At 37.0% G+C, this 17,486-nt stretch overlaps 1 protein-coding gene across 1 annotated transcript in view; it reads left to right on the top strand.

Moving 5' to 3' along the window:
* The first annotated feature begins 711 nt into the window (after positions 1–711).
* The window catches only part of lamb2 (laminin, beta 2 (laminin S)), a 35,561-nt gene continuing 18,786 nt past the window's right edge, over positions 712–17,486 (top strand). Inside the window, exons 1-7 of the mRNA XM_052594457.1 lie at positions 712–953; positions 1,103–1,170; positions 11,793–11,962; positions 12,066–12,201; positions 15,488–15,561; positions 15,634–15,822; positions 15,902–15,965. Of these exons, the coding sequence (XP_052450417.1) occupies positions 1,140–1,170; positions 11,793–11,962; positions 12,066–12,201; positions 15,488–15,561; positions 15,634–15,822; positions 15,902–15,965 (664 nt within the window). The 5' untranslated portion in view covers positions 712–953; positions 1,103–1,139. The remainder of the gene's footprint in view (positions 954–1,102; positions 1,171–11,792; positions 11,963–12,065; positions 12,202–15,487; positions 15,562–15,633; positions 15,823–15,901; positions 15,966–17,486) is intronic.

Below are 17,486 nucleotides of genomic sequence, written 5' to 3'. Positions count from 1 at the left end.
TTTCTGTCTCTGCATCATCCTTCCTGTGTCTGTTCATTTCTGTGGAGTAATCCTGTCTGTGTTTGGATCAGTGGCTTTAGCTGACCCTGAGCCTTGATTCATATCATACCACTGAATCACATATTTGTTTCACATCATATGTTTGACTGTCTTCTCCCAATAGTTCTGTACTATAATGTACATATATACTGTTATGACTACAACGAATAGACACAAAAATATATATTTAGTGGTGGGTATGTTTTGTCAGCATGCTGTTTAGTTTAGAGACAGGGTTTTAACCCAGGGCTTCGTGTTGTGTGTTGTCAAAAATATTATATTTCATTAAATGTTAATGATCTTATAGGCAGTATATTATGAATTAAACATTTTTAGAGTTTAAATAAAGTGATTATAAAGCCTTGCTGACAAAATCTAGCTTTTTATTTTTATTTTGGGGGTCTCTAAATCTGGTTTGGAAAAACCTGGTTAAAATAAATTAACAATAAAGCCATTTTATGAGTTGTATTCACATAACCAGACAATGTTTAACATGAAAGTCTTTAATTAGTTATTGGCATAAATATAGAAATTGTTGCTTTAACGACAATGAAGCTTTCCTCAACCTACATCTATTAAAATAATATTGTATAGTGTCAAATTTAAGTGGATATTACACTATACTTGTTATTAAGAGAGTCAGGAGCGCGCGCATTCCTGTTCGACTACGCGCGTCCATGTGGGCGCTCCGGAAAATAAGAGGTGGATTATTTTTCCTAAATGACTCCGTGTGGCGTTGCCTGAGGACTGTGTCGCTTTACCTTTCTCGGACATCAATTTAATCCAGTTCGTGATTTCCATCGGTCATTTCCACGGCTGTAACAGGACTTGAGAAAAGTCCGTCTGACTGTGATAGCTCTCAAAGTCTCAATGGTTTAAAGAACAGCTTGACCGTCGATAAAATCACATTAAACGTGAGTACGCGCTTCCAGCATTAGTTAATACATGCCTATGTTTGTGTTTTATTACTGAATGTTTTATATGACAGTACACTTTGTCTAGTAGTTATATATTTGATAAGCTGAAGTTGTGTGACAGCTCATTAGTGATTTTCATATTTCAGAGGCGCGCGGCAGTTGAAGGGAACTCATCATAAAGCCATGCGCGCGCTTCCCTTACTGTTCATCTGTGGTAAGTGTATCATGAATCACAAAATCCTATCATGTCTATGTGCTGTTATTAGAGCAAGACTCAATATTTATTCATGTAGTTATTATTCTTAATATCTTATGTTTAATCTTAATGTATTATTAGCAACCACTTAGTGTAATTTATAAAGTATGTAAATATATTTTGTACATTATGAAACAATTTTTGTTGTTGTTACGGGGCAATTCTCTGCCTATTCTATGCACCTTTTTAGAGATGGCTGATTTTATTTACAAGTTTATCATACTGACACACACACACACACACACAATAATTATAAGTTTTATTTATTAAATGTGACCCTGGAGCACAAAACCACTCATAAGAAGCAAAGTTATATTTGTAGCAATGGCCAACAATACATTGTATGGGTCAAAATTATTGGTTTTTGATAAAAAAAAAAAAAAGAAAAGAAAATTGGATTATTAAGTAAAATTCATGTTCCATGAAGATTTCCTAACGTAAATATATTAAAACTTAATTTTTTATTAATAATATGAATTGCTTATGACTTGAACACATTTAAAGGCAATTTTCTCAATATTTAGATATTTTTGCACCCTCAGATTCCAGATATCAAATAATTGTATCTCAGCCAAATATTGTCCTGTACAAACAAACCATACAACAATGGAAAGCTTTTATTTATTAAAAAACTTATAATAATTTCCCATACTTGCCCTTATGACTGGTTTCATGGCCCAGGATCACACATATATAAGTTCTATATAATATCATCTATCTATCCATCTTATTAAATCTCTTTCATATTCAGTTTACATTACCAATTTATTTTGATCTGCACATGTTTCATATTTTTCAAGTGCAGAAGACTGATTAACATTATGTGTTTGAATATCCATGTTTAGATGTACTTTTAAAGCAAAATGAGTTTGAGCCATGAGTCTTAACCTTATCTTATACCTCTCTTACATTATATATGTAGGAACTCATACATTTCTTGCATTTAAATGTGTACGGCCAAGATTAATCATGTTTTTGAGCCTGACCCCACACAAGGCCCATGAATCACTTGCACCTGCTTATACTGTATAGCTGAAGTCTGTTCTGTCGACGTCTCAGTAGACAGTTCAGTTGACTTGTGATGCTCCACACTAAAACCCAGTCTGAAGGGAGACTATGTCTCAAAGTTCTCCAGACAATGTTATTACCCCTCTCCAGCACCCAATTAGCTTATTTGCTTATTTCCTCTGTCTGTCTAGTAAAAGCTGAAAGAAATGTATGGGCATACTAAAAGGGAAACAAGAGGTCAGCAGGTTACAGCGAGGCCATGTGTATTGGATTAGTAAATGACAGTTTTTCACTCCTTGAGTTTGTTTCATCCTTGATTACTTGTTCTTTGATGAATTAAGCACACCTTTTGGATATGAGACACTAAATCTGTCCAGTCGGTTATACTGACCTTCACATTCCTTTTCTCTGCCCTTTCTTCCTTTAATCCATGGTATTGCAACTTGGAGTTTGACATTAGGGATATTCAGTGGGACCTTCAGTGGGTTTGTGATTAGAAATAACAAATTCAGTTAAATTAATAAATTCTAGTAAATTCATTCTCAATAGCGCATTTACACGAGCTTATCAAAATAGTTCATTTGATAGTCAATTTTGATGCATTACATTTACTAGGCTAAAAGTTGTATCAGTTATTTGAATCAAAGTATGTAATAATTTGCAAATAATTGTGAACCCAGTTTTCATCTTAAAGTACACATTTTACTAATATTTTTCATTATTCTGGTGTTAATTCTCTAGTCTTCTCCTTATTACTTCATATGTATATATTTATATATTTATATATATTCATATATATCCCTATATATCTCTTTATTACTTCAATGTATATATATTTGCTGTTTAGTTTAAATAAATTGGCCTTTTGGGCTTGGAAGGAGTGTTTGAGTTACATTACACTTTTTCATTTTAAAATATAAAGGAGCATTTTATAAATAGTGCCTTTTAAAGAGACTACAAGGTTATATTCCAGGTTTGTTTTGTACATATACTGCTAAGAGTTACAGTCTGGACTGAGAAATTGCCATTTATACCACTGACCTTGGTCATTAAATACTGTCACCTCAGTGCATTTACAGTGTTCCATATCTTTCTTTATCATTTAGTGTTACCGGGTGTTACTGTCCAGCTGTCCTCCGCTGTAAGTTTTGTGTAGGTGATGTGCTGCAGGGCTCAACAGGAGCCTCTGTGTCTGCGAGGATTGATAACGCTGGAGAGAATGTGGAGGTGTTGGAGGCAGAGCAGTGGGAGTGTTATTTTTGGTGAGGCTCTAATGAAAGTAGCAGGCTTGTGGGAGGCAGACAGCCGATGAGGAGATGCTCTTATTTAGTTCCTGTCACATCTACCATCTGCTGCCTGCATGTCTGAGTTTCATTTTAAAGGCCTTTGAACTGTTAGCAGATTCTGTGACTCCGACAACATTGTTCTCAGACAGTCATGGCTCCCTCTTAATCAGGGATGTAACGATTCACTCAACTCACGATTCGATTCACTGTTTTGATTTCACGATTCGATTTGATTCACGATTTTCATTTTTACACAGTTAGATTTGACATATTATTAATTAAATGTGTCCTTTTATTATTGCTTGGACAAAATGCTGCACGTTTCTTTGTGAAATTGAAATATAAAACTATAGTAATATACTAATATTATAGCAATTGCAAATTATTTCAATTTTGTTGGTTTTGATTGTTTCTATTGTCCTCATACTTTGGATAAAAGTGTCTGCTAAATGCCAAAATGTTAATATAATGTAAATGTAAATAACAAAACTTAACAGAAATTTTAAAACAAGCCCAAAAATTAATTAATTCACACTGACCCCTGGCCAACAGATGATCTTTACTGTAAAATCCTTCTTTCCCATCCAGTATATTCATTTTTAGAGGCAAAAATGTATTCCTTTTGAAATTATAACTTATATTTACCTTCAACACATCAAATTTATTATTAGATTTTCAATAGTTATAGCCAACTACCATTAAAGGCCTTCTAAGACCCTAAATTCAACCAGTCTTTCTCCAAAAAATCATGAAATAATCCAATTAAGCTGTTTTTTTCTTTTTCAGAAAGAAAGAGAAAAAAACATGAAATAAAAAGAAAGCCTTGATAAAAAGAACATGAAAAGCTGTAAGGAACCTTTGTTCATAAGTTTCATCAAGGCAATGCTTTGGTGCGAGTGGAGGAGAGGAAATGGCAGAAATCCCTTTTGACTCTCCTACTTTCAGTCTCTTTCTTCTGCTTGTTTGCCTTGTGATTTCTTTCATTCCTCTGATGTGTCCTGGGATCACAGGTCCCCCAGTGAATAGCTGTGTGGTGGGGACACAGGTAGAGGCCAGTGACTGTGATCCATAGAGTCGCCTGAATACTGTCGCTGCCGAACACCGCAGAACAATGGGGCAACACAATCCTCTGTTAGAGCTTTGAGGTGGCAGAGGAGGGAAAATAGAAGAAAGGACGAATACAGGGGGTGGAGAGGTGGTGAAATGAAAGGGGAAGAAATACGTCTGTTTATATGAGTCGAGCCGAATAAGATTTCTGCCTTAAGGAAGAAGATTGTAGAGAGAGCGAGCAGTTGGATTGCATATCAAAAACATGCGGCAATGTTAGTGAGAAAATGAAGAAAAAAGTTCTGTTGTTAAAGGAATAGTTTCATCAAATAAAAAAAATTCTGTTCAAAAATGTTTCTTCTGGTCACTATGCTTTAAAAAGGATAGGCTCGTTTTTCTTCTGAACAAATCAGTTAGGATGGATTTGTGGTCTGAACTCACTGAAAAGATTTGACTCAAAGGAATGATTTGTTCACAGATTGAACCACTTTTCTCACATTCTTTAACATTTCGCATACGTTCTCGGTCCTTTGACCTTTTCCTGAATCCTGTCATACTTCATGCTTACTCCAGATGTGGACGTGTGTGTCACAGCTGTATATACCTCCATATGTGACTGTCAGTATATGAGTGTTTTAACAGACAGTCCTGAGGGGAATGAAGAATGATCTCATCTCTCGTGCAGGTCGAGGGAAAGTGTGCAGCACATTATAATTCATGCTCAGCTGTACCTGTTTTCCCCAGAGGACCTGCCCACAGAACATCCTCTTTAACAAGCTGGAACCACTCCAGAAACTTTCACCATTTCGACTTAGAATTTACTAATACTTCACAATAAGGTTACATTTATTAACCTTAGTTAATGCATTTATAATACAACATTTATGATCTAGGTTAATGTTAAATTTGAATTATAACCAGGCATGATTACTCTCATTTTGGCGTAACTACTCTCAACCAGTATTACATAGCATGTGCATTTGTATGATGGTGTGAATGGATCTATCAGTGCTGTAGCTGTTTTGGTCAGAGAAGGAGCCATAGCATGGGGCATCTGGAGGGGTGTATGTGGATGCGTGACCGGAGAGGAGCTAGATATGACAAGAGCTGGAAATAGCACCAGGGTTAGAGGAGAGAGAGCAGACTTTGAGACTGGGCAGTGGGCTCCAAATAGCAGACACCTCTCGTCAGACTAACTAGACTCACAGTGCCAAAATAAACTCAGTGGAAAGGGAGTGACAAAAGCAGCAGCAATATCCTGCATCCACATGTATTCTCTATATTTCACATTTGCCCACAAGGGCATCTCAATGCTGCATCATCATTACTGTCATGTGTAGCTGAGGCTGTGACAGCGGTCAGGACTGTGAGGAAACAGTGGTCACTGTCACACCTAAGAGCTATGCTCATGTCCGCTGTTGTCTACCTGTCTGCCCTTGTTTCACACAGAGGCCAAAAAATTACTGAAAAACTCAAGCCACACCTAAAAATGTAAGAACATCTTTGCATTGAAGATGTATCGATTTGTAGATTAAAACCTACTCCCTAAATCATGTGTAAAAAGTATCAAATATATTAATATAATAGATACATTATATATTATTATTAGGGATGTAACGATATCAAAATCTCACGGTACGATACAATTTCGATATTGACCTCACGGTACGATATTTATTGCGATATTGTGTAAAAGCTAATGGTATTGTTAAATAGCTCACGATAGAGTTTGTGATGATAATAGCGAAAAAATACTGCCATTTATTCTGCTTTTGCCAGTCAACAGGTAATTTATTGTTGTATTTATGGATCCATGACAACATAAAACGCTGATCACATAGTCCTTTTAAAGTGCAAGTTGTAGTCAGGAACATCAATATTCTGTATTGTAATATTTGGTTGCATAACTGATTCTTCTGTGCAATGTTCAAGTTAAGAAGCAACTAGAACAATTGTAAACAATAGGGAATTCAATTAAAGTGCAAACAAAGATCAAGTTAAGTCAGGTTTAAATGTGCAAGGCAAATAAAAGCAGTCTTTTAAAACTGGTATTTAGTAACATAACTTAAACTTAAATAAAATAGTCAGTCAAAAAGCCTTTTAAAACACTGACCTATCATTTAGCTTAGGTTCATGTTTTTCATCAGAAAGATCAAAATATCTACATTGCAAGGGAGAAGAAAAAAAAACAGTAAAAAAAAATCCTTAACAGTCTGGCAAAAAGCCTTCAGAAAAACACTGAACTATCCTTTAGCTAATGTTCCAAGTTTTTCGTTAGAAACTTTCTTTTCCGCTTCGAACTCCCAAACTGACTCAAATGATTCGCGAACACGCTTTGAACTCCCAAACTGACTCAAATGATTCGTGATCCCGCTCCGAACTCCCGAACTGATTCAAATGATTTGCGATCCCCAAACTGACTCAAATGATTCGCGAACCCGCTTTGAACTCCCGAACTGACTCAAATGATTCGCGAACCCGCTACGAACTCCCGAACTGATTCAAATGATTCGTGATCCCCAAACTGACTCATGTTGCTTGTGTTTCCTGTGTTGTATCGCAGTTTACTGTGGCAGGGCTTGCGCATAGTCCATTGTCTGTCCCCCACCTTCTCTCCTTTTGCGTTTTTTGACACGGCGAAACCAAAATGTTTCCAGACATCAGATTTAAAAGCTGCAGGGGCTGGCACGAGCTCAACTTCGGTTTTGTTGTTTTCATCCAGTATCGCTGTCGTCCATGCTGTGAGCTTGTGTGGACAGCGTGCAATCCTATTGGCTTAACAACGGTTGCTGTGACGACGCAGCGCAAAGGATCATGGTATATGTAGTTAACAATGATTTGTTCCGCGGGACTGTGTTTATTCCTCTTGCTTTTTGGCGGAGACCTGTCCTTTTAATATTGTAACCCAACCACGACGATATCGAGACACGTTTACCACCGCGATAGCGCGATATCGTCAATATTGTTACATCCCTAATTATTATTTCTCAGTATATAGACGGTTTCAACGGCATCAACATAAACAAACGTTAATGTGCGTGCGCGCTTTTGTGGACCTAACTTAACTTCCGGTAGACTCCAAATAGAATCAATAACAACAGCCCCTCAGTCCCTCTAGAGTAGATATTTTTTGATAACAAACAAAATGTGTTTTCTGTGTGGATCAGGCGGACTTAATGAAAATGCTAATTCATCCTTTGCCAGCAGGAGATGTTTTAAAGCATAGACATAAAGCGCGAGAAATAGAGGTTTCCCCAGTAACAGCTGTAAACGAAGCAGAGCTGGTACGCTCACACGCTGCTTTATCACGCATATAACATGCAAGTCTTCTTTCAGAAATACAGCGATATAAAAACACCCGTGCCTCGTTTTGATATTTAAACATAAATGTAAGGAATTATTATTAAACGTGCAGTACGTTACGTAATGTTACGTTACTCATGTTTATTTAACAAAGCCTTTTTGAAAATCGATCAGTTTTAAAATTGTGGCGAGTCTCCAAAAATAAATAAATGTATGGGAAACACATCCCGCAGCACAGCCACCTGAGCCCAACTTCAGTCTACTCATCACCTTGGCTTTAACTGCGTTTGTAGAAGGGACTGCAGCCAGACCGATATACACAACACAGACCGGAAGTTAACTTAGGTCCAGGCGCGTGCGCCCGATGAAACCGTGTATAGACACTACCATTCAAAGTTTTGTTTTTTTGCAAGAAATTTTTTATTTTTTTCAGCAAGGGTACAATAAATTGTTCAAGTGACATTTTCAATAACTTTTATGTTTCTCAATCTTTTGGGTTTCATCCTTAGCATGTACCATATCACTCATACATATAGTGATCCTCGAGACCTTGTGTGCAGATCTGGGGGTGAAGTTTTGTCACACAGAGGGTCAGAGGGTCTGTAAGGGTGGCACATATTTAGGAATAGTGGCTTCCGTCCATCCATCCATTCGTCCCTGGTCAAATCTGTTCCCCTCCCCTAGAGATAACATTTTCTACATTCTGAAAACAGGTGTACAAATGAGTCGAGGAAGATCTGTATGTCAGAAGAAAGCAGAGGAAATGCTGATTACAAAGATTTTAAATCTAAAATGGTATTTGCTGTTGGCATGTCCATGGTAGTTTGTGTAGTGGCTGTTCTGCTATTGTGAGTATATAAATAGTATTGAGACCTGCTCAAAAAATGTTTCAGAGTGGCGTCCGTGCTTCTTGATGTACTATTTAGGAAGTGACCGGCTGCTTTCTGTCACTCAGCTGCTGAAGAATGTGCCATGTTAGTGTCACTTTTTCCCCTCTCGTCAAATGAACAGTCCCCGGGATTAAAATGGCTCTCTGGGGTTAGAGCCAGGCACAAGGAGGTGATTCTCTGCCTTCCCTGGTTGGGAACAATCTCCCTATGAAAGCTGAGAGGGGCAGAAATGCAAGAGGATGAAAAAAGTGGAGCTCTTGAACAAAGCGGACAGTCCCAGCTGTGATTATCCCTGCCTGGCACACTGAGCCTAACCCTGACCAGCAGAAACTGAAGACAACAGATAAAAGAAGAGGGTTATTAGACCTACAGAAGAAAAAAGGTGTTTGAGAGAGGGGAAAGACAGCGAAAGAGTAGCCTTCTGTTTGTTTCATCCTCTGGGTCTTTCTAGGAGATTAGCTCAGACAGTCCAAACAGGACACCAGAGAGCATCATGGGATATGGTCGTTCCACAATCAGTGTGGCTGTGTTTTCAGAGATATAGATAACACACTCTGCCCTACACCAGGCTGCACTATACCCCACTGAGACTGAGTTTGTCTATTCTGAGTCAGTGAGCCTTGTCTGGACCACAGCACAGCCCCCATAGCAGACCCCCCTTATTCACTGCTAGAAAAATATATCAGCCGACGCTGACGCTGACGCTGTTACAGACTTTAGAATATTTAAGTGGGTTTGACAAAGACAACATATTCCTATATCCATGGAAACTTCTTTAAAACTGTCTAGACAAACTCCTCTTATCATTTTATTAAGATTCACATTCACCGTCTCTGACACGGTCCTTGAGCCTGTTTTGAATGTCTGTGTTTTTGTCTGTCTATTGACCTGTCTCTCCATATATGCCTGTCTGTGTGTTTCTCACTCTGTCTAGTCATTTATCTATCTATCAATTTGTCTAATCTATCTATCTATCTATCTATCTATCTATCTATCTATCTATCTATCTATCTATCTATCTATCTATCTATCTATCTATCTGTCTGTCTGTCTGTCTGCTTTTCTGTCTGTCTGTCTTTATCCATCTATCCATCCAATACGTCTGTCTATCAAAAGTTAAGGGTCTTTAATTTCCTTTCACAGTATACATTGATTGTAATCAGTACATTCTGTATAATGTACAATAATGGTATACATTTGATGTATTTCTGAAACAGCAACCTTGGCTGCAGGGTCTTTAATTTGCGATCTCTTCAGCCAGTACAGTAAAGCAACAGCAGGTCTTTGTTAGCTCTGAGGTATTCTGCCTTGCCAGTTGTCCTCCCACATTCCTGAGAGCTTGACCATGTAAGGGGAGAGCCGAGAGTGGCACACACGCTGACTGAGGGGCAGCTTTCTCAAAGAAACCCTCAGACATAGTATGAAACTTGGTTTGACCATCATAAAAATACAACAACAGTATGGACTCTGTTCTCGCTGTCACCATTTAATATCATTAAGCAACTAAGCTATTAAGTGGCAACTAAATGAGAAACTATTTCCACTTGTCAATTCCATAAGTGAATGTTTCTTCTTCCATTTTTTCTTTATTTTGCTCTTGCCACCTGTTGATCTTGTATAGCCAAAAATATTTAAAAGGACAGTTTACTCAAAAATCCTGTCATCATTTACATATCTTTATGTTGTTCCAAACCTGTATGGAAGACCAAATTATTTTTTTCTATACAGTGTAAGTCCGTGGGGTCCAAAACAACACTGGACCCCATTCACTTCCATTGATGACTGAGATATCACTGAGACATTTTTCAAAAAGTCATGCAGGTTTAAACAACATGAGGGTGAGTAAATGATGACAGGATTTTTGGGTGAGCTATCCCTTTAACAGGCAAACTCCTCTGCCTCTCACTCACATTAAAGTCTTTGCTTCCCATAACTCAGCTCCTGTCCACTTTCTCACTGTTTTGTGGTTCAACACACTGCCAGAAAGATTAAATGCAATACCAGCACCAGATTTGTCATTGCTCAGTAATTGAATTTAGTGTATCTGGACTTGACATGGTTGTCCCTTGAGTTTCATTTCATCATTTTTGAGGCATTTTCCCATCAGTTCCTGCAGTTTACTGTAAGGCTTTATTTTGGAGTTTGGCTCCAGGTGGGTGTGTTGCTGTATGTGGATGTGTGTGTGTGTGTGTGTATCTGGTGGCAGACGGGTGAGAGATGGTATGGTGCCAGACAGACGCAGCTGTCTTGTGTTGACGACACTAATCTCTAATGGATAAATGCTGTAAACAAGAGTTTTCCCAGGCTCTTCAAGTCCATTCATGTGACGATTTCCTAATTCTCTTTGTGTGTTAGTTTACATTTAATTTCTGAGGTTAAAAGCTAGAAATCCATCAAGACCAATTATGCACTTTTTAATGTATGTGTGTATCACAGCACCTGTCTGAAGCAGTCCCAGCTTTCTTTACTGGAAATCTCAACATCATCATCATCACACAGGGTTTTTTGGGACACTGGCAGGAATGTTTAGCAGCTGTTGGGTGTTGTTAAAGGTTATTCTGATACTTGAAATCTCGTAACTGCTGTCTTTGTCTGTCTCACAAACTTTATTATAAAATTATTGCAATATAAAAGTAGTACATTTAAAAACTTAAACATTAGGTGGGATTAATCACTATTAATTTTCTAAAAAAATACAGCTAATTAGTTTTTTTTTATCCATTGACAGCATATATATATTATAAAAGAAAACCACAATATTCATGATTTTGTATAATTTGGCATTACTGAATAAGTTAATTTCCCATCATACTAAGGCAGCGGTGCTGTTTCTCACCACCACAGCCTAAAGGGACTTTTTGTGGAAACTTGGCCTTTGCTGAGCATGAATGGAAAATTGCTTGAGTTCTGGTTGGCCAAACTGGCAAAAGAACAAAAATTGCATGTTAATTTTTTCTTCTTTTACACTAAAAACTGAAGGTTTTATTTGAACAGCATTAAAAATACAATCATGTATTTCTCATCATGTATATTTCTTTCTTGAAAGTCCTGTCAGCGGCCAGCGCACAGGAGCCTGATTTTGCCCACGGTTGTGCCCATGGAAGCTGTTACCCTGCGACCGGTGACCTTTTGGTGGGTCGAGAGACGAACTTGAAAGCTTCATCCACCTGTGGCCTGCGGAGGAGAGAACCCTACTGCATTGTCAGCCATCTGCAGGTAGAACAAACCCCAGTTCTCACCGACAGTGAGACACATGTATACACACACTATTTCTGTGAAGAGCTGATCCTTTTCATTTTTGACCCTTGACCTTATTTAGGAAGAGAAGAACTGTTTCCACTGTGATTCACGGCGACCTTATGATCCTAATACCAACCTCATGAGTCACCGCATTGAGAATGTCATCACCACCTTCAAAGCACACCGCAAGAAGTCCTGGTGGCAGTCTGAGAATGGTGAGAGAGCAAGAACGTCCATAATCAGCTACAGTTTTTTAGGCTTTTTATATTTTATAAGACACAGAAATAGGTCAGAGTTGGATATACATATCCACCACAGCTCAACCTCAGCCAACTATTAATTAATGCATGTAAAATACCATATGTGCTAATCTGCAGCTTCAGTGATGTTTTGATGGAAATCCACATGTCCCTTTGGTTTCATTGGTCAAATGTAGAGTAATATGTTGCCAGGAAATTTGATTGCCTCTCTGAGCCCTCCAAACCCAGCTGCTTGGCAAGGACTGGAAACGATTCACATGTATTATTAGAAAGTTGATGTTTAGGGCAACTATTAATAACACAGAGGCTGAGGGAGAGAGATACATGCACTCAGAATGAAGCCAAGTGCTGGGGTAAATCACTATAAAATATATTTATGAATAATGTTTTAATGTGCACTATTGCTCAGAATTTGGGTTCAGTAAGATTTAGTGGTAACACTTTAGAATAGGTAACACCTATTAGTTGCTTATTAGAACGCATATTACTAGAATATTAGCCATGTATTAGTGCTAATTAAGAACATATTAATGCTTTATTCTACTTGACCTTATTCTACATCCCTAATCTTACCCAATACCTAAACCTAACAACTACCTTACTAACTATTAATAAGCAGCAAATTAAGAATTTATTGAGAGAAATGTCGTGGTTAATAGTTAAAAATGACACCTATTCTAAAGTGTTACCGATTTAGTAAAAAAAAATACAAATTAAAAGTTTATCTAATATGATGTAGACATTTATGATGTAAAACATTTTTGTTTTCAACTCTCTTTTAATAAAAGAATCCTGAAATAAAATGTATTATAGTTTCTGCAGAAATATTAAGCAGCACAACTTTTTCAACATAGATAATAAAAAGAAATGTTTCCTGATAACCAAATGTCTGAAGGATCATGTGAAACTAAAGACTGGAGTTCTGTTTTATAATTTCTTTTTTAAAGTATATTAAAGTAGAAAACTTCTAGGAAGGCTGTTAGTTGACTTGGCTCAGATGTCCAGGCTCACCCTGACACACACTCCCTAAACCCTTCAGTATTACAGATAATTACAGCCATGGCCTGCTGCTGGCATACACATAGAGAGAATAAAAGAGGGAAACAAAACTCTAATAGAGCAGAACATGGAAGAGAAAAAGATGGAAGGACAGAAAACTTGAAGAGGTCAATAAAAAGCTGAAGGCTAATACCTGAACCTAATTCACTCATAGCATTTGATTACTGTGCTACATGCACTTGTGGGCTGCAGTTTTGGGTGTTGGGAAGTAACTAAAAATAGTGACTATGCTAACTTAACTGCATTTTCCAAAGCATGACTGTTATCCGTAGTTATCTGATCTAGTTATCTTCAGTAACAATTCACTTTTTCCAACAAGTAGCAGTATAATGAGATAAATGAAAATGTTTTTTTTTTTTTCATGTCACATTGTATTGTGCCCTCAATATAGCTATTTAACTCTCAGTATTGCCCCCTACTGTAAAACATTTATTAATTACATTAAAACATTAAAACATCAAAAAAAATGGAAATGTACTGGTCATTTTCTGCCAAGACATTATCCATACATTTTTAAAGAACTTTATGTTAGCATTTTACATTAAAATACAGGTATAACGCCTGTAAAAAAAAAAAAAATGCCCTTCATAATAAGAACACTGTGCACTGTTTTTATGGATTCTTTTTGTTAGTAGCTTATGGTCTGCACTTAACTTTAGCTTTTAGCTTGGCAAGCTACAGTTACAAATAAGCTTGAGGCACTTATGGCTAATGAGCTGAAATTATATTTAGATCTTATTTGTCATTTTATCCAAAACAATACCTCTTTACATCTTAAGAGTTCTTTTATAGTTAAAGAGAGTAAAACCCCTGTGTGTCTTCTTAGTTTTAGGGAATGAATTATGGGTGTTCACAGGAAATGTCACTATTCTTGCTCCCAGTTGCTATGGCTTCAGTAACTTTTCTGTAACAATGTCGTATAATGAACAGTAGATCAGTTGTTCAACACTTGTGGAGTGTGTCTCACAAGTAGACCCCTGTCATGACCCCTATATCGTTGTTGAGCGGGCAATGGATATGGTACATATGGTCCAATTTAGTGTACTTTGTAAGGCTTTAAAACATAATTTGAGAATACGATCAAATAAGTTTTTTCCTTAATTTAAGGAAAATGTAAATTTTTATCAAAAACTAGAAACCAACATTTGGTCCAAAACTATTTCCCCCTACTTAGTGACAGCTTAGCTTGGTCTTATTTTCAACACTGGCTGTTTTCATGATTTATTTTTTCAGGTGAAGTATTGATAATTATTTTTTCAATGTTACAAAGTTGCCCTGATGAAGAGAAAAGAAATAAAGAAATAAAAAGCAATTATTAAATTAAATTAAATTAAATTAAATTAAATTAAATTAAATTAAATTAAATTAAATTAAATTAAATTAAATTAAATTAAATTAAATTAAATTAAATTAAATTAAATTAAATTAAATTAAATTAAATTACTTCAGGGCCTATAATGTACCCCTACTATTATTTCACTCACTATTATGTACCCTGTTTGTAGAAACTGCCATATGTCTACATTTCTTTATGGTGTCTGTGTCACTTGTTCTATAGGAAAAAAACAGGTGCTACATGAGAGAAGTCTTGGCTCTTTGGAAAGTGCTCTGGAGTGAGGCTTAATGACTTCCTCCTCCATCCAAACACTGAATCATGTATTGAAAAAACAGCAAGCCATTCAGTCAATTTCCTTTTGTGCTCTACTTCACCTCCGCTGGCCTCTCCCCCTCATTCTCTTCAGCTCTGGTACAACCTGTCTCTCTTTTCCTCCGCGTCCCTTTCCTTCCTGTTTAGCTGTTGATTATGAAATGCAGGTTAAATCCAGCAGTCAAACAAAGGGACGTTGCAGTGGACTGAGTTACAGCTTTGTAATGGTAATGCAGCGAGGCACAATAAAATGCTAGCAATTAAATGAAAGTTTGCAATTTAATGGAAATTAAATAAAATGACAAAAATGGTCTGCGGTGCATGTATGTCCACTCTTTAGTAGACAAACTTAATAAACTAATAAATAAGTGTGTGAAAAAGTTTTATGATGGTGTAGTTTCATCAAAAGTATAGTAACAATCAAAATCTACAGTTTTAAATCAAAGCCACATAATTAACTAAATAAATGGTAAAATAAAGTAATAAAAAGAGCATAAATGAAATTATTAATGTGGAACTGTCTTCTCTCCTCAGGAAAGTCTGACGTTTACCTTCAGCTGGATCTGGAGGCAGAGTTTCACTTCACTCATCTCATCATGACTTTTAAGGTAAGAACGTTTTTTTGTCATTTAAGATATCGCCTTTTAAACACCCCATAACTGACCTCACACTGTACACAGACTTTCCGTCCGGCGGCCATGTTGATTGAGCGATCTGCAGATTTTGGCCGAACCTGGCAGGTGTACCGTTACTTCTCCTTCGACTGTGAGTCCACCTTCCCAGGAATTTCCCCTGGTCCTCTTCGTAAAGTTGATGATGTCATCTGCGAGTCCAGGTATTCGGACATCGAGCCGTCTACAGAAGGAGAGGTGAGAGATATTCAGTTGGAAGACTTTGTTAATTTGTCCGTTCATTTGTTTGCTGACCTTCACTTTCGTTTCCGCTCAGGTGATTTATCGTGTTCTTGACCCTGCAATCCAGATCGAAGACCCTTACAGCCCCAACATTCAGAGTAAGTGAAGCTTAACAAACTTAACCTCCAACTGAATCAAATACAGGTTTTTGCATCATTGGCAAATATCTTTTTCTTATAATAGGCTGTATGTTTAATGAACAGGTCTTCGCTTGGTAACAGCCAAATCTTTTTTAGTCTGATTTCTTCCTATATGACAAATAGCATGCTTTGCAGGTGTTATTTCAAGTACATTAATATATGTAATTAAAAAGCTGTTTTTTATTTAATAATATCTCTGCTGTTAAAATGCAGTAGCTATGGTTACCAGGAGCTTATTTAGGCAATGGCTGGATCTTAATAAACTTTTTGTATTTAAATATTTCATCCATTTACTTGTTAGCCGAGAAGTAACTTAAATATAAATGAATTAACATTTCGGATGAGACATTTAGTACATAATGAACAAGATGTGCTCTACAGTACATATCATATACTCTCTAGACACTTCTTTTGTCTCTTCTTCCCTCTTTCAGATTTACTCTTTACATTTTTACTCATATGTGTGTGCATAAGAGTTGCATGCACATATGCACATTGAATTTGCAGGAAAAATATAAAACTATTAGTGCTGTCAAACGATTAATCGCATCCAAAATAAAAGTTTTTGTTTACATAATATATGTGTGTGTGCTGTGTGTATTTATTATGTATATATAAATACACACACGTACGGGTATATACAGGTGCATCTCAAAAAAATTTATATCATGGAAAAGTTTATTTATTTTATTTATTTAATTTAAAAAAGCTAACATTCTTATATCCTATATTCATTGCACACAAAATGAAATATTAAAGAGTTTGTGGTTATGACTTACAGTTTAGGGGAAAAAAAATTCAGTATCTCAAATCTTTTCTCAAAGATAAATCAAAATAAGATTTACAAAACAGAAATGTTTAAGATCTCCAAAGCAGGTTTAAATATGCACTCAATACTTGGTTTGGGCTGCTTTTGTGTGAATTACTGCTTCAGTTCGGCGTGGTATGGAGGCGATCAGCCTGTGGCACTGTTGAGGCGTTGTTGAAGCCCAGGTTGCTTTGATGGCAGCCTTCAGCTCCTCTGTGTTGTTTGTCAGATATTACTTATCCTTCTCTTCACAATACCCCAAAGATTCTCTGTGAGGTTCAGGTCAGGTGAGTTGGCTGGCCAATCAAGCACAGTAATATCATGGTCAGCAAACCACTTGGACGTGGTTTTGGCACTGTGGCCAGGTACTAAAGTATTGCTGCAAACTGAAATCAGCATCTCCATAAAGCTTGTCAGCAGATGGAAGCATAAAGTGCTTGCTCCTGGTAGATGGCTGTAGAGTCCTGCATTGGTCCACTTTTGGAGACCCGCACCCGCCCGTACCTGCAAAGTTCAGCACCAGATCCGACCCTTCGCCCAATAATATAAAAATTAAATCCGCACCCGCCCAATTACAAATCCAGCTGTGGAAAAGTCTCTGTTTCTCGCAGCGCTGTCGCACTGTCGCAGTGGTGGTGATGTGATGGATCAAATGTCATATCGTTGTTGTG

Source organism: Carassius gibelio, chromosome B23 (assembly GCF_023724105.1).
Source record: "Carassius gibelio isolate Cgi1373 ecotype wild population from Czech Republic chromosome B23, carGib1.2-hapl.c, whole genome shotgun sequence".
In the NCBI taxonomy this organism is placed as follows: domain Eukaryota; kingdom Metazoa; phylum Chordata; class Actinopteri; order Cypriniformes; family Cyprinidae; genus Carassius; species Carassius gibelio.
This window is presented reverse-complemented; position numbering and strand designations above follow the sequence as displayed.